This window comes from Ranitomeya variabilis, chromosome 2 (genome assembly GCF_051348905.1).
Source record: "Ranitomeya variabilis isolate aRanVar5 chromosome 2, aRanVar5.hap1, whole genome shotgun sequence".
NCBI lineage: Eukaryota > Metazoa > Chordata > Amphibia > Anura > Dendrobatidae > Ranitomeya > Ranitomeya variabilis.
The window spans coordinates 118,262,188-118,281,998 of record NC_135233.1 but is presented as its reverse complement, the minus strand read 5'-3'; the positions used below and the strand labels follow the sequence as shown (position 1 = coordinate 118,281,998).

The 19,811-nt window shown below is 43.9% G+C and overlaps 1 protein-coding gene across 1 annotated transcript in view; it reads left to right on the top strand.

Moving 5' to 3' along the window:
* Nucleotides 1–365: 365 nt before the first annotated feature.
* The window catches only part of MRPS5 (mitochondrial ribosomal protein S5), a 105,899-nt gene continuing 86,453 nt past the window's right edge, over nucleotides 366–19,811 (top strand). Inside the window, exon 1 of the mRNA XM_077282892.1 lies at nucleotides 366–668. Coding sequence (XP_077139007.1) covers nucleotides 623–668 — 46 coding nt within the window. The 5' untranslated portion in view covers nucleotides 366–622. The remainder of the gene's footprint in view (nucleotides 669–19,811) is intronic.

Sequence of the window (19,811 nt, the reverse complement as noted above, 5' to 3'; positions counted from 1 at the left end):
AGCCCCCGAGAAGGGAGAATCACAGGAGACCTAGGGATTGCTATTCATGCTGTTTTCTGCTATACATTGTGGTGTGTAGGATAAACACCACCAATGAGTGTCCTCATCTTTCCATTCTCACTCTCTTCACTCCTATGACCACAGATGAAGACAGAGACACGTGTACAGAGAAGCAGGGCTACAGTGCTGCCAAGAGGGAGCCACGCTGGTTTCCATTTCTGGAGAAAGACCACAGACATTTTCGTGTTATGTTCTATCACTAATCATTCTCCTCTGTAAAATTTGCCCTCTTTAGAAATGGCGCTGTGTGGCTTGTCTTCCGGTTTAGATCACGTGATACCTGCGCCTGACGACACCTTCGGCCCATGCTTGAATCGCGCTGTCAAGCTCAGTGGGGCCTGACAGCAGAAGGACCCCGCTGCAAGGTGTTTCTAACATTGCCTGACTAAAAATTGCAATTTATCGACAGTTTATTCCTTTTGACCATTAGTTTCGTTGCTGAGATTGATGGTGATGTCTTCCGTGAAGGATTTGCTTGTTTCAGTCAGTGTTTGTTAAATGAGAAATGCAGATGACTTTGAGATGATTGTAAAGGCAGCGGTGCCGGCAGCCCTGGGCAGAGATGGCGGCGTTCAGATGGTGCGGTGTCCTCCGCTCTGTGTGCAGAGGTGAGATAATCCGCCCGGTCTTCACCGGTGTCTGACGTGATCTGTGTAGTGTAGGAGATATCTGCTATTAGAATATTTTTACCCTGAGAAATAAGTTTTCTGGTTAAATCCGTGTGGAAAATATGTTTTCTATGAAAGTCTAGTGATTTCCTCCTTGTTCTCCAGTACAGATGTGCACTGGGGCCGCTCTGGCCAAATACCGCACTGTAATGCATGTGAATGGAGGCAGATTGCACGGTACCGCAAGGTAAAAGTCACAAAAAGCCAACTGGTTCTGAATGATTGCGACTTGGTAACCGTGGTAACGTATGGGTCGCTATGTGACCCCGTGCACTGTGCCATGTAGCAGCGGGAGGCAGCGATCTGTGGCCGTGCCACGTGTGTCGTGTCCGGAGTCGCTGCGTGGCCCTTTACCATGTGGCTAGTAGTGATGGTAAAGCCTATACTCAACAAAAACTAAATGTTGTTGGGGAAAATCATGAATACAACGTACATATAACCCCTTAAAACTTCACTTTTAATAATGATACAATGTAAAACCCCGACCCAAAAATAGAGAAAATAGTCACAGATGATGTAAAATAACCTATTAAGGTCCTAAATACCACTACTGCTCAAACCTGCCTTGCTGTGGAGGTTGGCACCCTAAGAGACGATTTTTTGGCGCCCCCACTCTACGCAGACTGCCCCTATCTCCCCTGCACTGTCCCTCTCAGCGCAGGTAGGAAAACAATATAGGAAAAGTGCAGTAGTGAAAAAATTAATAATAAATTATGTATTATAAACCATAACAAGGACCTAAATAGGTGCCTCCATATAGAAGAATTCCTTGGCACCACGCACAAAAGTTTAGCAAATAATGCCCCTTACACAAAAATGGTCTTCCAATGGCAACCAGGATAGTGCTCAGACCTATATAGTATAATTTATTGCCAGTAAAAAATCATTACTCCAGTGGCAACAGTAAATATATATCATTAGCTTCACCATTGGGCACATAACCAATAATCAATTATTGATTATTGGTTATGTGCCCAATGGTGAAGCTAATGATATATATTTACTGTTGCCACTGGAGTAATGATTTTTTACTGGCAATAAATTATACTATATAGGTCTGAGCACTATCCTGGTTGCCATTGGAAGACCATTTTTGTGTAAGGGGCATTATTTGCTAAACTTTTGTGCGTGGTGCCAAGGAATTCTTCTATATGGAGGCACCTATTTAGGTCCTTGTTATGGTTTATAATACATAATTTATTATTAATTTTTTCACTACTGCACTTTTCCTATATTGTTTTCCTACCTGCGCTGAGAGGGACAGTGCAGGGGAGATAGGGGCAGTCTGCGTAGAGTGGGGGCGCCAAAAAATCGTCTCTTAGGGTGCCAACCTCCACAGCAAGGCAGGTTTGAGCAGTAGTGGTATTTAGGACCTTAATAGGTTATTTTACATCATCTGTGACTATTTTCTCTATTTTTGGGTCGGGGTTTTACATTGTATCATTATTAAAAGTGAAGTTTTAAGGGGTTATATGTACGTTGTTTAAAGCCTATACTCCCCTGCCGTGTTGGCATTCGCGGTCCTGGGGCTGTGACGCGGTGGAATGACATGTGATACCCAGCAGCCAATCAGCGCTGGCGTCTGTCTCCGCTTTCAGACAAAGTGAACATGAAGAGGAAGGTGGAGACAGTGACGACAGCGCTGATTGGCTGCTGGGTATCACATGTCATTCCAAAGCTTCACAGCCCCAGGACCGCGAATGCCAACATCACTGGAACGGTGCCGACACGGGAGGAGAGTATAGGCTTTATTATCTTAGCACAGAACATTTAGTTTAAGAAGGTACTAGCAGTGGACAGTCCCTTTAGTTTTCATCCTAAATCCTTTCCTATTTAACCCCTTCATGACCCAGCCTATTTTGGCCTTAATGACCTTGCCGTTTTTTGCAATTCTGACCAGTGTCCCTTTATGAGGTAATAACTCGGGAACGCTTCAACGGATCGTAGCGATTCTGAGATTGTTTTTTCGTGACATATTGGGCTTCATGTTAGTGGTAAATTTAGGTTGATAATTTCTGCGTTTATTTGTGAAAAAAATGGAAATTTGGCGAAAATTTTGAAAATTTTGCAATTTTCACATTTTTAATTTTTATTCTGTTAAACCAGAGAGTTATGTGACACAAAATAGTTAATAAATAACATTTCCCACATGTCTACTTTACATCAGCACAATTTTGGAAACAACATTTTTTTTTGCTAGGAAGTTATAAGGGTTAAAATTTGACCAGTGATTTCTCATTTTTACAACAAAATTTACAAAACCATTTTTTTTAGGGACCACCTCACATTTGAAGTCAATTTGAGGGTTCTAAATGGCTGAAAATACCCAAAAGTGACACCATTCTAAAAACTGCACCCCTCAAGGTGCTCAAAACCACATTCAAGAAGTTTATTAACCCTTCAGGTGTTTCACAGCAGCAGAAGCAACATGGAAGGAAAAAATGAACATTTAACTTTTTAGTCACAAAAATGATCTTTTAGCAACAATTTTTTTATTTTCCCAAGGGTAAAAGGAGAAACTGGACCACGAAAGTTGTTGTCCAATTTGTTCTGAGTACGCTGATACCTCATATGTGGGGGTAAACCACTGTTTGGGCGCACGGCAGAACTCGGAAGGGAAGGAGCGCCATTTGACTTTTTGAATGAAAAATTGGCTCCAATCTTTAGCGGACACCATGTCGCGTTTGGAGAGCCCCTGTGTGCCTAAACATTGGAGCTTCCCCACAAGTGACCCCATTTTGGAAAGGAGACCCCCCAAGGAACTTATCTAGATGCATAGTGAGAACTTTAAACCCTCAGGTGCTTCACAAATTGATCCGTAAAAATGAAAAAGTACTTTTTTTTCACAAAAAATTCTTTTAGCCTCAATTTTTTAATTTTCACATGGGCGACAGGATAAAATGGATCCTAAAATTTGTTGGGCAATTTCTCCTGAGTACGCCGATACCTCATATGTGGGGGTAAACCACTGTTTGGGCGCATGGCAAGGCTCGGAAGGGAAGGCGCGCCATTTGACTTTTTGAATGGAAAAGTAGCTCCAATCGTTAGCGGACACCATGTCGCGTTTGGAGAGCCCCTGTGTGCCTAAACATTGGAGCTCCCCCACAAGTGACCCCATTTTGGAAACTAGACCCCCCAAGGAACTTATCTAGATGCATAGTGAGCACTTTAAACCAACAAGTGCTTCACAGAAGTTTATAACGCAGAGCCGTGAAAATAAAAAATAATTTTTCTTTCCTCAAAAATGATTTTTAGCCCAGAATTTTTTATTTTCCCAAGGGTAACAGGAGAAATTGGACCCCAAATGTTGTTGTCCAGTTTGTCCTGAGTACGATGATACCCCATATGTGGGGGTAAACCACTGTTTGGGTGCTCGGCAGGGCTTGGAAGGGAAGGCACGCCATTTGGCTTTTTGAATGGAAAATAAGCTCCAATCATTAGCGGACACCATGTCGCGTTTGGAGAGCTCCTGTGTGCCTAAACATTGGAGCTTCCCCATAAGTGACCCCATTTTGGAAACTAGACCTCCCAACGAACTAATCTAGATGTGTGGTGAGCACTTTGAACCCCCAAGTGCTTCACAGAAGTTTATAACGCAGAGCCATGAAAATAAAAAATAATTTTTCTTTTCTCAAAAAAATTTTTTTAGCCCTGAATTTTTTATTTTCCCAAGGGTAACAGGAGAAATTTGACCCCAAGAGTTGTTGTCCAGTTTCTCCTGAGTATGGTGATACCCCATATGTGGGGGTAAACCACTGTTTGGGCACATGCCGGGGCTTGGAAGTGAAGTAGTGATGTTTTGAAATGCAGACTTTGATGGAATGCTCTGCGGGCATCACGTTGTGTTTGCAGAGCCCCTGATGTGCCTAAACAGTAGAAACTCCCCACAAGTGACCCCATTTTGGAAACTAAACCCCCAAGGGAACTTATCTAGATGTGTGGTGAGCACTTTGAACCCCCAAGTGCTTCACAGAAGTTTATAACGCAGAGCCGTGAAAATAAAAAATCATTTTTCTTTCCTCAAAAATAATTTTTTAGCCCGCAATTTTTTATTTTCCCAAGGGTTACAGGAGAAATTGGACCCCAAAAGTTGTTGATCAGTTTCTCCTGAGTACGCTGGTACCCCATATGTGGGGGTAAAGCACTGTTTGGGCACATGTCGGGGCTCGGAAGGGAGAGAGCACCATTTTACTTTTTCAATGCAAGATTGGCTGGAATCAATGGTGGCGCCGTGTCGCGTTTGGAGACCCCCTGATGTGCCTAAAAAGTGGAAACCCCTCAATTCTAACTCCAACACTAACCCCAACACACCCCTAACTCTAATCCCAACCCTAACCACAACCCTAACCCCAACACACCCCTAACCCTAGTCTTACCCCTAATTCCAACCCTAAGGCTATGTGCTCACGTTGCGGATTTGTGTGGATTTTTCCGCAGTTTTTGAAAAATCTGCAGGTAAAACGCACTGCGCTTTACCTGCGGATTTACAGCGGATTTCCAGTGTTTTTTGTGTGGATTTCACTTGCGGATTCCTATTATGGAGCAGGTGTAAAACGCTGCGGAATTGCACAAAGAATTGACATGCTGCGGAAAATACAACGCAGCGTTTCCGCGCTGTATTTTCCGCACCATGGGCACAGCGGATTTGGTTTTCCATAGGTTTACGTGGTACTGTAAACGTGATGGAAAACTGATACGAATCCGCAGCGACCAATCCGCTGCGGATCCGCAGCGAAATCCGCACCGTGTGCACATAGCCTAATTCTAACCCTAATTCCAACCCTAACCCTAATTCTAACCCTAATTCTAACCCTAATTCTAACCCTAGCCCTAAGTGCAACCCTAGCCCCAAGTGCAACCCTAGCCCCAAGTGCAACCCTAGCCCCAAGTGCAACCCTAGCCCCAAGTGCAACCCTAGCCCTAAGTGCAACCCTAAGTGCAACCCTAAATGCAACCCTAGCCCTAAGTGCAACCCTAAGTGCAACCCTAAGTGCAACCCTAGCCCTAAGTGCAACCCTAAGTGCAACCCTAAGTGCAACCCTAGCCCTAAGTGCAACCCTAAGTGCAACCCTAAGTGCAACCCTAGCCCTAAGTGCAACCCTAAGTGCAACCCTAGCCCTAAGTGCAACCCTAAGTGCAACCCTAGCCCTAAGTGCAACCCTAAGTGCAACCCTAAGTGCAACCCTAGCCCTAAGTGCAACCCTAAGTGCAACCCTAGCCCTAAGTGCAACCCTAAGTGCAACCCTAGCCCTAAGTGCAACCCTAAGTGCAACCCTAGCCCTAAGTGCAACCCTAAGTGCAACCCTACCCCTAACCCTACCCCTAACCCTACCCCTAACCGTACCCCTAACCCTACCCCTAACCCTAACCCTAATGGAAAAACAAAAATAATTATATTTTCTGTATTTTATTATTGTCCCTACCTATGGGGGTGATAAAGGGGGTGATTTATTTACTATTTTTTTTATTTTGATCGCTGTGATAGAACTTATCACAGCGACCAAAATGTGCAGGAAAGAATCTGCCGGCTGGCAGATTCGGCGGGCGCACTGTGCATGCGCCCGCCATTTTCCAAGATGGCGGCGCCCATGAAGCAGACGGTCGGACACCGGGAGGGACATCGGAGCTAGGTAAGTATGGGGGGGGGTGGGACCGGAACACGGGGGGGGATCGGAGGACCTGGGGAGCGGACAGGAGGACCGGGGGAGCCGACAGGAGTGAGGAGGGGAGCGGAACGGAGATCGGGGCAAAAAGGACGACTGGGGAGGCGATTGGTGGGGTGGGGTGGGGGCAGATTGGGGTCTCCAGCCATGGCAGATGCTATTGCAGCATCGGCCATGGCTGGATTGTAATATTTCACCATTTTCATAGGTGAAATATTACAAATCGCTCTGATTGGCAGTTTCACTTTCAACAGCCAATCAGAGCGATCGTAGCCACGGGGGGGTGAAGCCACCCCCCCTGGGCTGAAGTACCACTCCCCCTGTCTCTGCAGATCGGGTAAAATGGGAGTTAACCCCTTCACCCGATCTGCAGGGACGCGATCATTCTGTGACACAGCATATGCGTCACAGGTCGGATTGGCACCGACTTTCATGACGCATACGCTGTGTCACAGGTCGGGAAGGGGTTAATGCCATAATCTAAACCAGGGGTCTCAAACTCGGCTGGGTATATGGGCCGCACACGGAAAAACATTTAGTTTCGGAGGCCGCATTATTTGCATGACAAAATGACATTTTTAGTGATACCATTTTTTTCTCTATACACCTTTTGAACCGGTCCCTTATCTTGTAGTAATGTGCCCCATGCTGGTCCTTATCTAGTAGTAATGCCCCATGCTGGTCCCTATCTTGTAGTAATGCCCCATGCTGGTCCCTATCTTGTAGTAATGTGCCCCATGCTGGTCCCTATCTTGTAGTAATGTGCCCCATGCTGGTCCCTATCTTGTAGTAATGTGCCCCATCCAGTTCCCCATCTTGTAGATATGGCCCCATCCTGGTCCTCATCTGGTAGCAACGTCTCCATCCTGGTCCCATTCTTGTCGTTATGTCCCCCATCCATTTATCCTTATTGCAGACATGTGCCCCATCCAGGTTCCCCCATATATTGCAGACATGTGCCCCATCCAGGTCCCCTCCATATTGCAGACAGCCCCCCCATATTGCAGACAGGTCCCCCATCCAGGTCCCCCCCATTTTCACATAGACATAACAGAGAAGAAAAAAAAGATTCTTCTCTCCTGTCCTCAGTTCCCTCGGTGTCCTTTCTGCTCCTGTGGCCCGCCGGCACATAGACCCCTTGATGATCGCAGCCCGGTCCAGGAGCCGCCGACATCCGCGCTGTAGTGCAGTGTATTGCTGCGTAAAGACCGTCTCTCGGCACAGCGATATTAGTGTCAACCGCCGGCCTACCAGAGGCCAGCAGCTGACATCCGCGTCCCGGCGCAATGTGCCGAGAGCCGTTCTCTGCGCGGCAATACACTGCACTACAGCGTGGATGTCGGCGGCTGCTGGAGCGAGCGCGATCGTTACGGGGTCTATGTGCCTGCGGGCCGCATGAAGCAGCCGAAGGGGCCGCGTGTTTGAGACCCCTGATCTAAACTATGTTCTAGTATAATTGCATTAATGCTCTATCCTTCTCTCACTACACTATACATTAACTGCTTTTTCTTTTCTTTCTTTTTTTTTCCCTACTTCCTTTTTTGATGATGCTTCCTTTGAGAATCTGGAATGCTGAAACGTAAAACGTTTCTGAAATGAAGCATCATCCCTGACCTTCGATTTAGTGGCAGGGCTATTCCCTGCTCTGTCGCTGTGCGATGCGCATAGTGACAGTGCGCTTCCTTGCCGCCTCAGATCAGCAGTAACGAACTGGAAGCAGAGTGCACTGTCAGTACTCGTCATAATACCTGGCATGCTGAGACCAACGCCGCCCCTGCAAGTCAGTGGCTACGTACTCTGCCCCATAATGACACGTCATTTGAGTATATCCCAGCATGCACTGGCATTCCCAAACATAGCATAATCAGAAAGGAAGTAGGTAATATTATCTCTGTGCTGACTGTATGACTTGTATCTGTTTAACCCCTTTCTGACCTCGGACGGGATAGTACGTCCGAGGTCAGAAGCCCGTCTTTGAAGCGGGCTCCGGCAGTGAGCCCACATCAAAGCCGGGACATGTCAGCTGTTTTGAACAGCTGACATGTGCCCGCAATAGGCACGGGCAGAATCGCGATCTGCCCGCGCCTATTAACTAGTTAAATGCCGCTGTCAAACGCAGACAGCGGCATTTAACTACCGCATCCGGCCGGGCGGCCAGAAATGACGGCATCGCCGACCCCCGTCACATGATCGGAGGTCGGCGATGCTTCAGTATTGTAACCATAGAGGTCCTTGAGATCAAAAGAACATATCTGCACCAAAATGCTATCATTAAAAACGCCAGCTCGGCATGCAAAAAATAAGCCCTCAACCGACCCCAGATCATGAAAAATGGAGACGCTACGAGTATCGGAAAATGGCGCAATTTTTTTTTTTTTTTTTTTTATTTAAGCAAAGTTTGGAATTTTTTTTCACCACTTATGTAAAAAAGAACCTAGTCATGTTAGGTGTCTATGAACTCGTAGTGACCTGGAGAATCATAACGGCAGGTCAGTTTTAGCATTTAGTGAACCTAGCAAAAAAACAAACAAAAAACAAGTGTGGGACTGCACTTTTTTTGCAATTTCACTGCACTTGGAATTGTTTTCCCGTTTTCTAGTACACGACATGCTAAAACCAATGATGTCGTTCAAAAGTACAACTCGTCCCGCAAAAAAATAAGCCCTCACATGGCCAAATTGACGGAAAAATAAAAAAGTTATGGCTCTGGGAAGGAAGGTAGTGAAAAACGAACACGGAAAAACTAAAAATCCCAAGGTCATGAAGGGGTTAAAACTTAATAAAAATGTATTGGTTAAAAAAAAAAAGAAAGAGAAAAAAAAAAAGTACTGTAGTTGGGGAAATATAGGGAATTTTTAATGCAATTATATTAGAAAATAGTTTTAGATTATGGCATTAAATAGTTAAGGATTCAAGATGAAAATTAACTTGTATTTTGGACTACCCCTTTAATATTATGAGGAATCTGTCACTAGAGTCGGGCTGTCCAAATCGCAGGTAGCATGAATTAATAGCGATTAGTCTTGTGTATTTTTCTGAAATGCTTCAATAAATATAGTTTAATGATCCGTCCGGAGACCAGACTAGTCCGGCCATCATCTCCCTGCATCGCTAAAGTGGAATAACAGCTCCCTCTCCGGTACGGTACATGGCCATTGCCTCTACTGGCGCTGTGAGATGTCAGTGGCGCCAGACTAGTCTTGTCTTTCTTTCTGGTCTCAAGCTGGATTTTTAAACATATTTTCCCTGAAATCTTGCAGCCAGGCTCTGATTTTTGCTGCTGGTGGTTTCGGCAGCATGAATAAACAGACAGGCTCTCTTAATTATCAGGGTGTTTATACTGTAGCTATCCAGGTAAGATTTCTGCAGCTGGGTAATAATGGGTATCTCGCTCCACAGTCACTATTTAAAGAAGCCCTCATCCCATCAAAGTTTTTATCCTCTTGATACATTGCAGTCATCATATCATACAGCACTGTATACTTACAATTGCTCATTTTGCTTTTCTACCCAGCTAATTCTTCTCTTTTCTCTGCTCTCTGTAGAAACAGGAAGTCTTTTGTCCCTGCATAAATTATTCCTCTCTTCACCTCCTGACCCGGCTGCTCCCTTCTTCTCCCTCCTGTCATTGACTTTTGCAGTGACTTATGACTCATACAGGGAAAATTGACCTCCTGTTTCTATATAGAGCTTAGAAGGATTCAACTAGTCTGTTATTAATTACACAATGTTATATACAGTACCTAATGGAAAACAGAAGAGTTATGAGTAGAGGGGGAAAAATGAGCAATTGTAAGTATACAGTGCTATATAACATGATGATTGCAATATACTAAATGGATACAAGCTTTGATGGGAGTGATAATTGAAACTAAGCACAGTCATATAGGTGACTTACTCCCTATAAAAAAAATAAAATTAAAAAAAGGAACTTGGTGCATTCTTTTTGTGACCAAGAGATTTGATGCACCGTGCTGCTTCCCTTTGTTGATTGATAGCACTCACTTGGTCAAAGCACGCTCTGCCTGAAAAGAATCGCGTGCACACATGGTGTAACGCCAGCATCCGTGCTCACAGATGTGGGCAGCAGAGAGAGGCACAGACACTGACTCCTGCTGTAACGCCCCCTTCACACGTCCTGATATCTCCAGTACTGGAAAAACATGTACCGGAGGTATCCGTGTGACACGTACCATGAAAAGCTGTACACTTGACGCTGTTCCTAAGTACGTCGTGGAAATGATGCTCTCGTCATTGTCGCCTAGTCTCCCTGAGATCAGTGCGGCCAGGCGACAATGATGAGATTGTATTCAGCACCCACTGTGTACATTGTGTATAAAATAAATAATGTAAAAAAAAAATTAATTGGGCTCTCTCGTCTGCAAAGGCTAAATAGACAGCTGTGGGCTGATATTAATATCCTGGGGATATTGGCCCCTTCCCAGAGTAAAAACATCAGCCCTCAGCTGCCCCAGAAATAGCGCATCCATAATATGCGCCAAATCCGTCGTTTAGTCTCGCTCTTCCCATTTGCCCTGGTGCTCTGGCAAGTGGGGTAATAGTGTTGAGCTCGATGTCAGCTGTTTTAATGTCACTGTATATGAGAGGAACCCTACAGAGTGTATGGAGATTTCATTTGCTTCACTTCTGGCTACAGAGGGACCGGCATAGATCTAAACATGGGGTGTCAGACCCCAAACCGTCTCATATGGATGACTTATCCAAAGGATAAAAATGTGTATCAATATCTAAGTTCTGGACTACCCCCCATTGATTAGTATGTACAATGTACATCTATGGTTGTGTACATGCGAAATACAGGCCATTTCATATTGATAGCAGCTTGGTGTCAGCCCAAATTTAAAGCATGGTACTATATGCAGAAATGTTGCATATAAGGCTTTGTGCAGATGGAGTTTTTTGAGGCAGGCAAAAATGGCAAGTTTGTCACTGCTTCAGGAAGCCCTCCTTCTTTGGGGAGAAATTGACTTGCTGTTCTTCCAGAGATCAGCCAACGTCCAACATAGCTGGTGGCTTTATCATAGAAAACATAGACGTGACCGACTGAGCTTCTGTGTGTGGGAGAGTCGGCTGAGATGGCTGTTTGGTGGAAGCATCGCTTGGCCGACCAACATCTAATGTGTGTGGGCCTTTACTGTGTAGTTGGAGCGATAGTGTTTATTGTAACTTACGAAGCATTAAGTGTTTACCTAGCCACGGAATAAGGGATAATGTTCCTATTGCTTGAGGCCAACCACTGGGAACCCCATCAATCCTGAGAAGAGGGTTTTGTAGGGCCTTGTCTAAAGGGAGCAAAGGTCCAGCATGTGCACCTCCACGCCATTTGGTCTTATTGAAAGTGCTAAAAAGAGATGAGTAGCACTCTTATCTCCTGCCCTCCTATTGGGAATGGATGGAGGGCAGGTGCTCATGCTCAGCCTCAGCTCCATTTACACGGGTCTCTTCAGAGCCCCATTCTCAGGATCGGTGTGAGCCCCAGTGATCGGACCCCAACAATCAGCACGTTATTCCCTATTCTTTGATAGGGGATATCTTTCAAGCTTGGTAAAACCCCTTTAATTCCCCCTAGACATTGGACAGCTGTCGGATAAGATTGTTTTGCCCAGCACTGCTATGCTCCCTGTTACATCCGCTGTGAGAGTCCTCTGTCCCCTCCAGACTTCTCTGGCAGCGGCTTATTGCCGGGAGGATAGAAAGACCAGATGTTGGAACTCTCACTTGCCTGATGCTTCTCTGGGAGACTGCAGTTCTCATTTGACTGTTGGCCGATCTAATCTGTAATTAAACTTTTACGGATCTTAGACAATTGTGACAGAAACAAAGTTGTTTTTTTTTCCCCTCTACAAAGTTATGATTTTTTTTAACCACTAAAATACAAAAAAACCCTTATGTTCTGTATCTCCATAATCGTACTGACCTGAGGGATCGTGTTTCTGGGCCATTTTCACCATAATGAACAGTTCAACACTTATGCATATTAGATGAATGGGCAATCCCGCCAATACTGCGGATTCGGTAATGTTCTCGTTGGCCTTAGTGTTAAAGCATGCAGCCCCTTCCCCATACTGGGTCTAGGCACATCATGAGGACCTTATCGTGGCAGCACCGCCCTGGCATTGACAGCGCTGGCGAGAGACCTCAGTAGGAGAGCAGGCCACCGAAATAAGAGCGATCTGCCAGTCACAAACAGGAGGCGAGCAGAGATCAGGGAAGGAGGACAGAAGAACTACAAGTGCAATGTCCCACCCCAAAGCACTTCGTGCTTATTTTCATATCATTTCAGTGCTGGATTTCTCACACCGTAAAATGCATTTCTACAACCAAGGTATAGAATCAATCAGCATGAAAGCCCCGGACATACATGTGAGGTATAAATATCTAAAGTCAGGCTTCCTTTAACCCCTTCCTGACATCGCCAATTCCGGTTTTTGCTTTTTCGTTTTTTCCTCACCATTTTCTAACAGCCATAACTTTGTTTTATCTTTCAGTCCTCATAGCCATATGGGGAAAGGGGGGGGGGGGGGGGGGGGGGTTTTGCAGGATGAGTTGTATTTTTAAATGGCCCCAGGGGAAAAAAAAATTCCAAGTACAGTGAAATTGCAATTAAAGATCACAACTGTGACATTATTTTTGGGGAATTGATTTTACGGTGTACATAGTGAGGTAAAATGACCTGCAGTATGACTACATTACGATTACAGCTAGAAACAGTATTTTTTTTTTTTTATAGCGCTGGACTAATATAAGTTGCCTCACCCCAGTCTGATACTTACCAGTCGCCTTCTTCAGCTATTCCCGGCGCTCCTCCTGTCCTGTGCCACCATCTTGTGATCACAATGTCTGACTGACCGGAAGTCTGAGGTAACGACCACAGGCTCTCAGTGTAAGTCTATGAGAACCTCGTTCTGGCTCCCATAGACTTACATTGTGTTATGTCTTCCGATCCGGCAGGGCACAACCTGCAGAAGATGACTGGATGGAGCGGTGCCATTAACAGACGAAGATGGCGGCTGGTAAGTATCAGACATGGGGACAGGGAATTTACATTAGAAGCACCACTCCAGCGCTGCAATAAAAAAAAAACACATGCGCTGGAGTGGTGCTTTGTTTATACAGCTCTGGTAAAAACTAAGAGCCCACCACATCAAAACCCTGTCAGGGGCAGCCCAATCTCCAGACCTGAACCCCATTGAAAACCTCTGGAATGTAATCAAGAGGATGATGGATAGTCACAAGCCATCAAACAAAGAAGAACTGCTTACATTTTTGTGCCAGAAGCAGTGTGAAAGACTGGTATAAAAACATGCCAAGACGCATGAAAGCTGTGATTAAAAATCATGGTTATTCCACAAAATATTGATTTCTGAACACTTCCTCCGTTAAAACATTAGTATTGTTGTTTCTAAATGATTATGATCTTGTTTTCTTTGCATTATTTGAGGTCTGAAAACACCTGGGTTTTTATTTATTTTTTTATTTTCACCATTTCTCCTTTTCAGAAATTTAAAAAAAAAAAAAAGATTTAATGCTTGGAACTTCGGAGACATGTTGTCAAAAGTTCATAGGATAAAAGAACGACTTACATTTTACTCAAAAATATACCTATAAAGAGAAAAATCAGACAAACTGAACATTTTGCAGTGGTCTCTTAATTTTTGCCAGAGCTGTATAGTGATCTTTTTTTTTTTTTTTTTTATGTGTTTATTTCTTTTTTTTTATATACTTTCCATGTTTTACTCCCTTTAGGGGACCTGAACCTGTGATTGTCTGATCGCTTGTGCTCTCAAAGAGGGTTACATTTCAGACTTGGAGATACATTCTGGCTAATCTGTCATTGGATCATTTTGGTTGTAAATTGGATTTGTGCAGTGAAGATTAGCGCAGATTTCCCACAGCACTGTCCTTACTGTGACAACCATTATATTATCTATATGAGCGGTGACGTTTTTCCGCGTCCTATCTAGAGGAACTTGCTTTCATCTTTGTTTCTGTGCGCCTGAAGTTGCTATACTTGGTAAAAGATCCTTGATCACCTATTTAATGCTTGTTCTATCTCCCTTTATGTTCCGCTCGCCGACCTCGTGAACCGCTCGCGTCTTTGAAATCACCACTCCAGCAGAAGTACTTGGAAGCATTACTAAAAAGGTGGCAGATCCCCGTTGTGTATTCATGAGGCTGCAGAAAGTGTTTGAGTTTGCAGTTTACAAGCACAATAAGAGACGGCAGCTGCCGGCCGGGAACGTTAAAAGAAGTTCCTTTGGGTTTAAAGGGATGCAGTCATTTATCATTGTGAGCCGGGGGCAGGGGTTACGGATGAAGGCTGAGTTATCAGATTAGTGCTGGCTGTAATGCCGAGGGACGGATGATGTGTACTATACCGGTAACCCAATAAATGACACTTTGCTGAATGTGAATTATGCATCAGGATACCACTGCAACTAATACACCTAGGATACAGCAATAATGGCAAAATCAATGGTCCAAAATGGCTGGCAGGTTTGTTCCTGGGCTTCAAGTACTTGGTAAACAGTGTATGAATGAGTTGGGAAAGCGGCCGGGCACCAAGCCATGGGTGACAATCTAGTGGGAAGCAGCGCCAACAATACGGTTATACTGAGAAACTGATATTGCAATGTCAGAGACGTTTCTTAAAGGGATTTTCTGGTTTAACCCCTTAGCGACCACCAATCCAACTTAAAAGTGACCTGAGATGTAAGTGAATAGCATTCTCATGTACACTACAGCTGACATCCTGCTGTATCTGCCACGGTCGGTATTGGCACTGACCATAGCATCTAGATGGTTCAGTATGGGGGGCTCCCTCTTTAACCCCATAGACACCCTGAGATTAGGGTTGTGTGGTCCATGGCAATTCACGGCCAAATAACGGCGTTGGAGTTGGTCTCCATATACAGAACCCCTAAGTACTGAAAGAGCAGAATTCCCCCCTCAAGTGACCCCATTTTGAAGATTATACCCCTTTGGGAATTAATCTACAGATGCAGTGATGATTTTACTTCATGGGTTTTTTCCAGAAACAAGCAGCAGTGGAAAATTACAAATCTGCTATTCTAGTGTCCATACCTTGTAATGCCCAGCTTGTCCTTCTGGAGGCATGGACCCATAAATTAGGCGGGATCTCATATCTACAGAAATGCCAAACATGTGGGCGCTAAATGTGGTTTAGGCACACTGGGGCTCAGAAGGGAGAGTGGCATTTGGGAGTGCAGATTTCCCGGGATTTCTTTTGTGGAGACATAGTGCTTTTCCAGAGCCTTTGTACTCCCCGTAAAGTGGAAGTCTCTCTATATCTCAGTTAACAGATGCCTGGGATTTGCTTTTTTTGTTGAGGTGAAGCTTTTATTGGGAACATTTTACATAACCTTTGGGATCACATTTATCCTGCTGCTCTCAATGCTGAGCACTTACTTCTGGGTTTCCATCTACGGTAAGTCTACGAATGACTTGATTCAGAAGAAACCCTCGAGGAATCCATTCACTATAATGAGGCAGCAGAGTTACTCGGGACTCAATTTGGCCTCTGTTCATGGTCTCCTTTTCAGCAGTGCACAAAACTGAGGCGGACCACGCTTTTATGCACGCTTTATAAGATTGACACCGCCTGGTCTTAGGCCAGACAGCGTCCAGTGTCCCTGTGGGCCTTATTAGAGGAAATCTTCTGCTGGTGGTTCCGTCTGAATTATGTATTTCAGAGATTTACACGTAAACCCCTGTGTAAGCGCTCAGCGCAGGATAAATGTGAACCGAGTCTTACTACGATATTTGAGAGGCAGAATGAACAAATCAACAGCAGGTGAAGAATTGGTTTTATATATTTTTTACACCGTTCCTGGTGCAGTATAAGTGATTGGATGACTTTATTCTTTGGGTAGGTGCGATTACAGCGATGCCAAATTTTTATGGGGTTTTTTATGTTTGGCCACTGTCACACTAAAAGTTGTATTTTTTTTTTTTTTGCAAACTAGTTTTTGCATCGCCATGCTCTGATAGCCATAGTTTTTCCATTCTTCTGCTGACAGTCATGTGCGGACGTTTAGGCCATGTGCCCACGTTGCGGATTCGTGTGCGAATTTTTCTGCACAGTTTTTGAAAAATCTGTGTTTTACCTGCTGATTTACCGCTGATTTCTTGCGGGGTTTTTTTGTGCGGATTTCACCTGCGGTTTTACACCTGCAGATTCTTATTGAAGAGCAGGTGTAAACCTCTGCGGAGTCCGCACAAAGAATTGACATGCTGCGGAAAATACAACGCAGCGTTTCCGCGCATTATTTTCTGCACCATGGGCACAGCGGATTTGGTTTTCCATAGGTTTACATGGTACTGTGATGGGAAAACTGCTGTGGATCCGCAGGCAAATCCGCACCGTGTGCACATAGCCTTCTATTGGTGCCATTTTTGGGCACGTGACATTTTTTTGATCGCGCTCTATTCCGATTTTTGGGAGGCACAACAGAGACCAGCAATTCAGGATTCCGCCTGTGGTAAAATTGATAAGGCAGCTTTATTCTTCAGTTCTTCAGGTCAGTACAATTATTTTTGCATATTTTTTAGCTGATGTCATTTTCAGATATACAATTTTATTTACGTTTTGTCTTTTTGATTGCTTTTTATTGCTTTTTATTCCACTTTTTGTTCAGCAGTATGATGAAAAAAGCAATGTTTTTTTGCATCTTTTTTTACGGTGTTCACTAAAGGGGTTAACTAGTGTGACAGTTTTACAGATAGGGTCGGTCCGCATGTGGCATTACCAAATGTTTATTTTGTTTTTTTTTTGTTTTTTTTTTACATAAAAATACTTATGGGTACAATATATACAGTCCTGCTCACCATTATTGGCACCCCTTCATTTTCTTCATAGACTGTACAATATCTCCAGAAATAAATGGTAATGGCAATTTCAAAGAATAAACAGCATGTGGAGTAAGAAAGGCACCCCTAATTAATACTTGGTTGCACACCCTTTGACATTGATGACCGCCTCCAAACATTTCTTGTAGCAATCTATAAGCTTCTTGCACTTCTCAGCTGGTATTTTCTCCCACTCTTCCATTGCAGTTTGTTCAAGCTCTTGAATGTTCGCAGGATTCTTTTTCTCAATAGCAGACTTCAGCTCACACCAAAAAACTTTAAATTGGATTGCGTTCAGGACTTATTGCTGGCCTTATTAAAACAGTCTGTTTTTTTTTTTTTCAACCATTCTTGTGTACTTTTGGATGTGTGCTTTGGGTCATTGTCTTGTTGGAGGATCCATGATCTTGAACTCAAACTAAGTTTTCTTTCACTGGGTAAGACATTTCGCTCTAAAAATTCTCTGATTTTATGATTCCTGTGATACGGTCAAGGCCTCCAGTACCAGATACAACAAAGGAACCCCACAGCATTTTGGATCCTCCACCGTGCTTAAATGTTAGTAGGGTGCTCTTTACCCTATAAGCTTCATTGTAAGCAATTGTTTTATTGCATTGCTGAAAGGCTCTATTGTTGTGTCATCTGTCCACAGAACATTTTCCCAGAAGAATTTCCCAAAGATCGGTCGTTCCTTTTATATAGTTACATAGTTATTAAGGTTGAAGGAAGACTTTAAGTCAATCTAGTTCAACCCATAGCCTAACCTAACATGCCCTAACATGTTGATCCAGAGGAAGGCAAAAAAATCCATGTGGCAAAGAGTAAGCTCCACATTGGGGAAAAAAATTCCTTCCCGACTCCACATACGGCAATCAGACTAGTTCCCTGGATCAACACCCTATCAAGGAATCTAGTATATATAACCAGTAACATTGTACTTTTCAAGAAAGGCATCCAGTCCCCTCTTAAATTTAAGTAATGAATCACTCATTACAACATCATACGGCAGAGAGTTCCATAGTCTCACTGCTCTTACAGTAAAGAATCCGCGTCTGTTATTATGCTTAAACCTTCTTTCCTCCAGACGTAGACGATGCCCCCTTGTCCCTGTCTCAGGTCTATGATTAAAAAGATCATCAGAAAGGTCTTTGTACTGTCCCCTCATATACTTATACATTAAAATAAGATCACCCCTTAGTCTTCGTTTTTCCAAACTAAATTGCCCCAAGTGTAATAACCTATCTTGGTATTGCAGACCCCCCAGTCCTCTAATAACCTTGGTCGCTCTTCTCTGCACCCGCTCCAGTTCAGCTATGTCTTTCTTATACACCGGTGACCAGAACTGTGCACAGTATTCTAAGTGTGGTCGCACTAGGTAAAATGATGTTCTCCTCATGAGCATCTATGCCTCTTTTAATACATCCCATTATTTTATTTGCCTTTGTAGCAGCTGCCTGACACTGGCCACTGAATATGAGTTTGTCATCCACCCATACACCCAGGTCTTTTTCATTGACGGTTTTGCCCAGAGTTTTAGAATTAAGCACATAGTTATACATCTTATTACTTCTACCCAAGTGCATTACCTTACATTTATCCCCATTAAAGCTCATTTGCCATTTATCAGCCCAAGCTTCTAGTTTACATAAATCATCCTGTAATATAAAATTGTCCTCCCCTGTATTGATTACCCTGCAGAGTTTAGTGTCCTCTGCAAATATTGAAATTCTACTCTGAATGCCCCCTACAAGGTCATTAATAAATATGTTAAAAAGAAGAGGGCCCAATACTGACCCCTGTAGTACCCCACTGCTAACCGTGACCCAGTCTGAGTGTGCTCCATTAATAACCACCCTTTGTTTCCTATCCCTGAGCCAGCTCTCAACCCACTTACACATATTTTCCCCTATCCCCATTATTCTCATTTTATGTAACAACCTTTTGTGTGGCACCGTATCAAAAGCTTTTGAAAAGTCCATATACACTACGTCCACAGCGTTCCCTTGGTCCAGTCCGGAATTTACCTCTTCATAGAAGCTGATCAAATTAGTCTGACATGAACGGTCCCTAGTAAACCCGTGCTGATACTGGGTCATGAGGTTATTCCTCTTCAGATACTCCAGCATAGCATCCCTTAGAATGCCCTCCAGGATTTTACCCACAGTAGAGGTTAAGCTTACTGGCCTATAATTACAGAGTTCAGTTTTTGTCCCCTTTTTGAATATTGGCACCACATTTGCTATACGCCAGTCCTGTGGTACAGACCCTGTTATTATGGAGTCTTTAAAGATTAAAAATAATGGTCTATCAATGACTGTACTTAATTCCTGCAGTACTCGGGGGTGAATCCCATCCGGCCCGGAGATTTGTCAATTTTAGTGATTTTTAGACGCCGCCGTACTTCCTGCTGGGTTAAGCAGGTGACACTTAATGGGGAATTTTTATCACTAGTCATTTTGTCTGCCATGGGATTTTCTTGTGTAAATACTGATGAAAAAAAAGTCATTTAGCATATTGGCTTTTTCCTCAT